Source organism: Arachis hypogaea, chromosome 15 (genome assembly GCF_003086295.3).
Source record: "Arachis hypogaea cultivar Tifrunner chromosome 15, arahy.Tifrunner.gnm2.J5K5, whole genome shotgun sequence".
NCBI classification, from domain to species: domain Eukaryota; kingdom Viridiplantae; phylum Streptophyta; class Magnoliopsida; order Fabales; family Fabaceae; genus Arachis; species Arachis hypogaea.
The window spans coordinates 32534087-32543928 of record NC_092050.1 but is presented as its reverse complement, the minus strand read 5'-3'; the positions used below and the strand labels follow the sequence as shown (position 1 = coordinate 32543928).

At 36.9% G+C, this 9842-nt stretch overlaps 1 protein-coding gene across 4 annotated transcripts; it reads right to left on the bottom strand.

The window, feature by feature from the left end:
* Positions 1-2695: 2695 nt before the first annotated feature.
* Positions 2696-8341, bottom strand: LOC112750141 (pentatricopeptide repeat-containing protein At3g42630). 4 transcript variants are annotated; one of them, XM_025798708.3, is made up of 4 exons: positions 7643-8341; positions 7414-7528; positions 4142-4304; positions 2696-4044 (listed from the first exon to the last, which is right to left on the bottom strand). In XM_025798708.3, the coding sequence occupies exons 3-4, from the start codon at positions 4298-4300 to the stop codon at positions 2932-2934; spliced, it is 1272 nt and encodes a 423-aa protein (XP_025654493.1). In that variant the 5' UTR covers positions 4301-4304; positions 7414-7528; positions 7643-8341; the 3' UTR covers positions 2696-2931. The 4 variants fall into 4 exon arrangements, with proteins under 4 accessions (XP_025654493.1, XP_072075109.1, XP_025654492.1 ...); XM_072219008.1 differs by having other exon boundaries at positions 4142-4309; positions 7414-7526; positions 7643-8321; XM_025798707.3 differs by having other exon boundaries at positions 4142-4309; positions 7414-7561; positions 7643-8316.
* Positions 8342-9842: the final 1501 nt, after the last annotated feature.

The following is a 9842-nucleotide window of genomic DNA, read 5'->3' as shown; positions in this document are numbered from 1 at the left end:
GGAGAAGTCTAAAGCGCTTTGCTCCAAGAATGTCTCTGCAACAAGGAAAGAGGTTTTCACTGGGGTATCCTCTATCAGATTTGTCCAGGACTTGGGCAAGTATCTTGGAGTTACCCTTAGCCATTCTAGGGTGACTCGTTCAGCTTTCAATGGTGTCCTGGATAAGATTCGGAGTAGGCTAGCAAGTTGGAAAGGGAGTTTACTCAATCGGGCTGGTAGACTCTGCTTGGTTAATTCTGTTGCCGCTGCTATTCCCACGTACCAGATGCAGGTCTCTATTTTTCCCAAAGGAATCATTAGTAAATTGGAGTCTATGATGAGGAATTTTCTTTGGAAAGGACAAGTTGATGGAAGAGGATTAAATCTTGTTAGTTGGAAGGTACTGGTTACTCCAAAAAAATATGGAGGTTTGGGGATTAGAGATCCTTATTGTGTAAATATTGCTCTTCTTGGAAAGTTAGTTTGGACTTTTTTCCAGCAGCCAAACAAGCTATGGGTCCAATTGTTGGATGCCAAATACCGATCATTTCTATATGACTGTTTTAGTTATTCTAAGAACAAGGACTCTCCCATTTGGAGGTGTCTTTGCAAGGCTTGGGAAGTGTTGAAGGATGGGTTTGCTTGGTGTATTGGAGATTTGAACCAGAATTTTTGGTTTTCTAGCTAGAGGAGAGAAGGACGGTTATCTAATGAGATGGATTATGTTCACATTTCTGATTCGAATCTCCGGATACAGGATATTTGGTCGGTTGGTAGGTGGCATTTGGATACTCTTTATTCTCCTTTATCTCAAAATCTGAAAAATAATATTCTCTCTTACAATCCAGATGAACAAGCAGGTTCGGAAGTGGGTTGGTATTGGAGTGGGTCTGCTGCCAAAGTCTATGACTCACGCAATGGTTACTTGTGGTTGTGTAAACAGCTGTTTGGTTGGGAGGAGCGGGAGAATTGGCTTTGGCTTTGGCGTCAGCTTGTTCCGGAAAAAGCATAAGTTTTTGGCTTGGTTGTGTCTTAAGGAGGCTCTTCCTACTGCAAGTTTTCGCTTTAGAAGAGGGATGTCGTCATCGGATAGGTGTCCAAGATGTCTTTCTAGCCAGGAATCGGTTTTACATTGTATTCGGGATTGTCCAAAAGCTCAGCTTGTCTGGCATAGGTTGGATATTTCTTGTCATCCTTTGGATTTGAAGAACTGGTTCTTGTATCATAGCAGAGAGCATCCGTTCAAGTTCTTTTCGGGACTTTGGTGGATATGGCGAGTAAGGAATAACGACATCTTTAATCCCCATGAAACTTGACCTCCGGAAAAAGTGATTTGTCTGGCATTAACTTCAGAAAAGGAGTTTAGAAATATTTTTGAATTACAACGTATGTCTCTTCCCTCTACTCTAAATGGTTTTTGAAATCACCCATCCATTGGTACTTTTAAGATTAATTGTGATGCTAGTTATTTTGGTTCGGGTGATAGTGTTGGTTTTGCTTGTGTTATTAGAGATTGTAATGGGAGCTGGCAAAGGGGGTGTTTGGGAATGATTGAGAGTAATAGTATTCTTCAAGGAGAATTGTTTGTTATTTGGAGAGGATATCTCTTAGCTTGGGATGTGGGTCAACGAGATGTTATTTGTGAGACGGATTGTGTGGAAGCATTTAATCTTGTTACTCAAGATGGGTTTGGGTTTATTGATCCACTGGAACTCAAAATAAGAGATATCATGCATTGGAATTGGCGTGTTGACTTTCGTTTGATTATGAGAGATGCAAACACTGTGGCAGATACTATGGCAAAGATGGCGATGAAGTTGCAACCTTCGCATGTGGAGCTTCTTTCACCTTGGGAGGAGTTTAAGAGTAGTCTTAAACGGGACTGTCCCTCTATTTAAGCAGTTCCTTGTTTTGCTTTTTTTTTTTTTTAATTTATTTCAGTCACCAAAAAAATTTTCGAGAAAAGATAAAGAGAAAAGTAAAAGATAAATAAGAAAAAAAATATTATTTGTAAACTTAAAAAAAAGGGTCATGACCCTTTAAAGTGAAAAAGTTAGTAATGTGAGAAAGTAAGAGCTTAATCACTTTTAAATTAAAATAAAAGAGCTCACACAATAGAAGTTATTAATTTAATGATAATTAATCCCTCATTATATCACTTTACCAATCTACTCACTTTAGATGATTTAAATTCCAAAAAGAAGATAGGATCTAACCAGCTTTTGGATACAAATAGCATTAAGTCAGTCATACCTCATCCAATGTATTTACCAACTTCAACCCCATGATTTCGGAACTGAATATGGATCCATACATGCCACTAATTCGCAGAAAGGCCTAATAGGCTAATTAATAGAAAGCATTTTCTCATATGTTGCATTGCATTGCTTAGAAGGTAGAATTCACTATCCAGAAACAGCATTAATAGAGTATTTTTGTCTTCCATTTGATCTTGGTAAATTAAAGTTGAAGTGTTGTTAAGGTGTTAACCATTACGCTTTGTTGGTAGAAGAAAAGATCTTTCGGCTCATCATGTGTTGTTCAGCCATTAGACACATCCAACAGAATGCATTGATTGTCCACATAAATAAAAAAATAAAATATCATTTTTATCTCCAACATTTGAAATAAATCCTATTTGTGTTCCTAACGTTTAAATCATCCTATTTGTATCCCTAACGTTTGTAAAAATGATTTAATGTTATCACACCATCAATTATACTAACAAATTAAATTATATTTAACTAAACATCGACTCAAGTGAATCCTTGATTAGTGAAAGCTTATTTCAAGTTAACTACATGTTATTTACAAGTAAGACTTAGCTCTTGTCATAACGGAAACACAGAAGTAAGTCGATTTGTTGCCGAAACTGCAAGCCTGCAACTCAGCTAGTTATTCTAACTAACATCCTAGCCAGACATTGTACAGTATAAAACATCTGCCAATTAATTAGTAGTTCCAAAATATCTGGTCTCTCCGGTAATATCTTTTAAGATATTTTTGTACTAGAACCCTGTAAGTCCACTGTCTGTGCGTCTTGAACTCCAAAAATGCTTCTGCACTCGTATGAAAGTCCCCTTTACCAAAAGCATCAAACACAAGTGGATCAGTTAATAATTGCGGAGAATGATCCAAGTTCAACTTGTTTAAAGCAAAGTACAGGTTTTTTCCGAGCTTTTTATCCAAGTATGCATCAACTACACAGCCATATATCACCAGATCAGGGATCACTTTTGCATCTACCATATGTTCGATGCTAAGGTGAAGGTCCCAGAACAAAGACATCCTTGAAAAGGCCAGAGCACGAATATTAAAGGTTGTAATGTCGGGCCGGAACCCAGCTTCCACCATTCTAAGAAATTCTCGCTGCAAGCTTTTCATTTTAAAATTGGCAGCATAAGAAAGTAGCATAAGATTCCATAAAAGGTTCCCCACATTTTTCCTGCCTAGACCCACATCTCTTAGGAACTCACCCAAATGATAGAATTTTCTCTCCCTTATATATGCAGAGGCCATGGCCCTGATTGCTTCCTCGTTTATCATAAATCCAGATCTCTTAATGCGTGCATATGCATTCTCCATCTCTTTCAAAGAACCAAAAATACAGTAATACAAAAGGAAAGCATTACCAGTCTTGGAACTGATACGGAAACCCCTCGAAACCATTTCCTCTACGGTTTCTTCCATCAACTCAAGCTGTCCTCCTCTTCCAAAGCATGAGATAGCCAAAGAGTAAACATGAGGTAATATGCCAAAATTTCTCCAACTGACATAATGTAGAATCTCAAGCACGCCGTTGAAATTCCTGTGCTTTTCATAACCATCAAACAATTTCGAGATGAATTTAATTGATGGTACAAAAGAACTGTTAACAAGTTGCTCCCATATAGTGTGCGCTTGAGGAATGAAGCCACTCTCTGCATAGTATAACAACTCTGCAGACAAAGTAGACATTTTGGGCAGGCAATCATCAACATTCATATCATGAAAAACAATGTCAGATTTTTTTGCAAAAGAAGAACGGTCTCTATAGCCATCCAGGCCTTTACACTGCAAGATTACCTGTTCAAATAACATGAGAGGGAAAATGTCAATTGGCATAAAGGGTAGTTCTTTAGTCTTTACATAGTTATGGCCCATCTCTTTACGTGGCACATACCAATTTGCGGATCCCAATTCGCTGTTCTTTTGCGACCACAGTGACAGATGATTGGCGGCAACAGAAGAACAAGGCTGATACATTCCAAGAAAGTGAACCAGCAGCCATGGACCAATGAGAGAAAGAGACATGACATGAAGGATCACGAGGAAGAAGCATAGGGCTGATCTGATAGTGAAATTGTGAGAACAGAGAAACATCAAGATATCAATGCACGTACAAAAACAAGGAAAGAGTAACCCTGTATAAACTTATCCTATTTAACACTGGATAACTCCAAAAAAATTCATATATTGTGTAACAGAAACATGTTGAGATGCAAATAGTTATAGCACTAGCACAAAATGAAGTATTGACAAATTTGGTTTATACATAGTTCATTGAGGATTTTATGCTTTATATTATTTTATTCAGTTATTTTTATAACATATTCTTCGTCATATATATTCATCGAAGAACTGAAACAGAAGGCATGTTTACAAAATGAGGTATTTATGATAAAAACTATTGATAACCCATGGGATTTTGGAAAAGGAAAATGGGGTTAATTATTGTTGTATAAAACTGTACTGATTTAGTTGACTTACTTCACTGGTTAACCTTTATAAAAATTTGAAATTATGCTGAAATTTTTGTTAAAACTGTGTTTATATATATTTTAGTTACTATTTTACTATAAAACGATTCCTTCGGTTGAACCACGGTTGAACCGGTTGGACTAATAACCAGTAACTAAAATAGTTCGATGACCAGTTTGGTTTTAGAACCTTGGTGAAAACCATCTTTTTTTTTTTAAAATCTTTTTTAAAAATATAAATTGTAATTTCTCAAAAATATTTTTTTTTATTACTTTTACTTTTACTATTAAAAATTTGTCAAACAGGCCAAAAAATAAAAAAAAAATCTTTTTTTTCGTTGAAAAAAGATCTTTTTCTATCAATATAATGGTATCTAGGGGTGGCAAGCGGGCTAGCCTGCCCCACCAAAAGCCCGCCAACTCCGCCCCGCCCCGCCTAGCGAGGCAGTCCCAAATCTCTACCCCTCCCTGCCTAACAACGGATTGGCGGGCCGGCGGGCTAAGCTCGTTTATTCTCTCACTTTGCTTTTATTTTTTTGAAAAAAATTACTAAGCCATTAAACATTGGAATAAAAATTCAATTCACAAACATTCTAATAAACCTATGATTTCTAAATTCATATAATTCTCAATTTCTTATAAATGAATCTTCAACCAGGCTTTTTGAACAAAATAATCAAACAAGCATTGTACAAATCAAAATAAGCATTGTCCAAAGCATCGATTAAACATTATCCAAATTTCTAATCAATCAAACATTATCCAAGTTAGAACTTAAGTAAAATACAAACATTCCAAATCAAACTTGTGAATTGTGAGCTTGTGAGTAGGGTTAGGGGTGAGATGGGTAAGAGGAGAGCTTGATGGGAGTGAATTGTATTTATGGACAGGATTATTTGTTCCGAGTTGGGTAGTTGGGTTTATGGATTTGGATAGTTTTCGTTTTAGGCCTTAAAGCAAAAAAAAATGGTGGGCCCAGTGGACTAGCCGGCTCCACCCCACCGAAGCCTACCAAAGCCCGTGGGTTAGGCAGTGCGGGTTAGGTGGATTTTTCAAAACTCTAGCCTGGCCAGCCTTTTTTGGTGAGTTAAGCGAGCCGGCTCGACGGACTTCGGCCCGTTTGCCACCCCAAATTGTGAGACCTTTTAAATTTTAGCCCAGGTCAAATTCAACAACAGACTAGACATTGCGCTTGAAATAAGTTTATAACAAGCTATAGGTCAAACTCATACTAATTAACTGCCTTACAAGTCTAACCTATATTCTAATCCTTTTTCTTCTCCATTCTCTACAAACCCTAATCAAATAGATCAAATTAGTAAGGTGAACAAATAAAATGACACATCATAGAAGTTACAAATTTGATAATTAATTTTTTATTTTGTCATTTTATAATTCCATCATCCTTTTCCAACCGTGTAACACAGACTCACGCTATCTTAGAGTTCCACAAAACACATTCGGAAAATCTTCTCTAAATCACTGGTATAGCTATCGAAATCATGAGTATCAGCATGTAGGTTCCAAATCCTTGGGTCCATTAGTTATTGTTCTCTTGAGAAATGACCAGGTTTTGCTCATTCCTCGAAAGAAGTTTTTAGCTCGATCTCTTGGTTGGAGATGGATTTATTATTGTAGGCAGTTACAGAAAATATGAAGGTAAAAAAGCTAGTATTTAGGTACTTTAAGTTAACAATTTTTAAGATGCAAAATATGAAAGTAAAAAATTAAACTGATAACTAAAAATAATAACCAAAAACAATAAATTTTGCTAACCCTATAACATTTCTCATTGTTTTTTATAGACAACGGTTTCTCTTTGCAGATTTTATCAGTCCTAAACACCCCACAGAACAAGAACATTTGGCTATTATATGAATGCTATAAACTGATTACATTGATGCATGCATTAAGGTGAATAATTTCAGTATATTTTTTTTGTCGGTAAACTCGATCTCTGTTTGTACAACACAATTTCCTAATATGTATGAAAATGGACAGATCCACTAAGATCCAATGAAAAACAGTTTGTATTGAGATTGCACTTAAGATCTTGAAATATCAAATCACCTACAAAAGCATATTTGCAATAAATTGTGATATATTCAGGTTAGGTTAAAGCCACTAAAGGCCAACCCTAAATCAACTTCAACTTCCTTTCATAATTAATCAAAACCCAAAATAGTTAAATTCTCATTATTAAATTTTACTTAAATGCTTATAAAAATTTTGGCAACAACTCCTCTAAAACTCGAACTTTACCACCTTTCTCGGGTCCCATTCAAACCATTTCTCAACCCTTTTCAACGGATTCAAAACCAAATCATTTCCCAATAAAACACAATCCAATTTTCCAAATATCAAACCATTTTCGATGTCAAACCATTTCGAAATCAAACCAATTTCAATCCAACACCAAATCAAGGAATCAACATAACAAATTTCAACAACCAATCAATTCCAGTAAATCAAGAGACCAACTCAAGAATCACCAACTCAACAAAATCAATTAGTTAACCAGATTATACAACCTTCTCAAACAATCAATATATCCATCAAGCAAACAACTTCATTCATCCCGAATAGCTCATTTTAATCCATAAAACTTACGAAATCATAAAAATACATTTTTCGCATTAATATTAACTTGTAACAATTCTTAGAAATAATATGAGTTTTAAGAAAAAATTCCTACCTCAACTCGTCCAAACTCACAAAACCAACGCGTCAAAACCCCTATTTCTCCCAGCCCGCAACAGCGGCAGCCGCAACCACAGCTCCATTCCGCTTTCAGAGCAACAACAGCAACTCTAATCGTGACATGCAAGAACCGAAACTCAACTCTATAACAATTGCGCCGCAAAAACCTCAGCAATATATAACGGAACAGCGACTAAACGGATTTTCGGAACAAAATAACTTACTACTTAGAGAAGAACCAAGAAATGGAGCAACAGCAGCTCCAATGATGACTTCTGACGAGCAGAACGGAGGCAAAGAGCTTCGGCGGCGACGAAGCCGCTTGTTGTCGCAAGCAGCAGCGCCAACATCCACCACCGTCACCTCCTCTTCTTCGGTCAGACCCAAACGACGACGGTAGCAGCTTCTGACGAGTTCGACGGCGACGAGGCTGACTTCAACGGCGGTGTGGAACGTCGACGGCAGCTCGGCAGTGACGGCGATGGACTCCTGCACCCCTTCGTCGTCGCAGTTCTTCCTCCCCCACTGAACAGCGCCGTCGCCCTCTCTTCCTTCTCTGATCTCTCGCGCGCTCTCTTCCTTCCAGACCAGCGACAACGACGGCGACGAACTCAACCAATGGCGACGACAGACGCGACGGAGACGGCGGCGAAAGCTCCTCCCCCTTCCTCGCGTGTCACTGGGTCGCGTCTTCTTCCTGGGTTTCCCTCAACGATGGCGACGACGATGCCCCTCCGCCGGCGTCGTCCTCTTCTTCCTTTCCTTCTCTTCTTTCTGCGCGTATGTATGGTGTCGTGTGTGTGTTTGTGTGTCAGGGTATTGTGAGGGGAGGAGGATTTTGGCGGCTGCTGAGGGAAAAGGAAGGGTGTGGGTGTGTCGTGTGGGTGTGGGATGAAATATCAGAAGGTAAAAATTAGAATTTTGTTTTGGAGAAAAGGACGAGGGTTAGGTTGGTAATTTTCAATAAAAATAAAATTAATGTAATAATTGAAAAATTAATTTCATAATAAGTATTATTTTAACAATTTAATTTAATTTTATACATAAACGAATTTGATTGCTTTTTTTATTGCATGATATTAACTGTTTTTATGATAAAAATTAAAATGTTTGATGGATTATGATCTTTTATATATATATGTATAATTTATTTATTTTTTGTCTTATAAAAAATTAAAAATATTTTTAATTTTTTTTTTCAATTTTATCCGTTACCTTTTTTATAAGTTTCAAGTCCTCAACCTCATTTTATTTTATTGTCTATTTTGTCAGGTAGCATTTGTTTTTGTCTTTTTGAACACAAGACACAAAGACATAGACACGAATATACATGTTTAGGGTTTAGGGTTTATTGTTTGATTATTAAGACACAAAATTAAGAGAGATACGGTTACATATGAATACTCATAAAATACATGTAATTTATGTCTCTTCAAAAAGATAAGACACATATTTTTTACTTAAAACACAAATAAAATTATATTTTATACTATTTTATCCTTGCCTCATTTTTCGAGTTAAGCCTCAAAGTAACTCCTGAAGTTACCCTCGAGTCTCATAGTGATCCCTGCGGTTAATAACTACTCATATTTATTCCTGAAGTTGCACTCTGAGACTCAGGCTCGTCCTTCCGACAAATTTCGTCCACCTGACGCAACCGAAAAACTGAGTTGGACTCGTTGGTGACACGCTGTCAAAACGCAAACGACGTAGTATTTGGTGTGGCGCCAAAATGACATAAAATGGCGTCGTTTTATGCTCAAAACCTCCCTCTCTCAACGTTACACTAACGTATTGTCTTCCCCTCTCAAAACACAACACAAGCAGGTCTCTTCTTCTCCGCTACCCTGATCACTGGCGTCGATGCCATTGCAGTTACCGGAGCAATTTCCATCGAGAACCCATGCTCTAGAGGACCGGTTTCATCATCTGCATCAGACAGAGAGTTGTGAAGGCTGGTATCTCTGAAACAAGTAAGCAAAAAAAGAGATAAATATGTGGTAAAGCTCTGTTTTTTTATATTTGTTGTTAATTTAATATTTACAATGGGTGAATACGTTTTCTTCAAGTGTAATGTGTCGGTATGCATGCTTGTGTTTTGTGCTACTTGCTAGGGTTTGATCAAAACTAGATTTCTTAGTGGTTAGGCCAATAAAATTATAGACTGATTAGGAAATTTTTGTTAACATGAAACTTGTTTTTTATGTCCTAGGATTTATTACATTTACAGTTGACAATAGGGTGTTATATTTTAGTTATGGAGTTTTTAACTTGGTAATGTGGTTGAAGTTAATGAGTCTGATATAACAAAAAAAAATTTAAATTACAAATGAGTGATCATTTGATTACCATTATATTTCACCATGGAGGGTCATTTATCACAGAAGTTGATGGAAGTATATCTTACAGCGGTGAAGAGGTTTT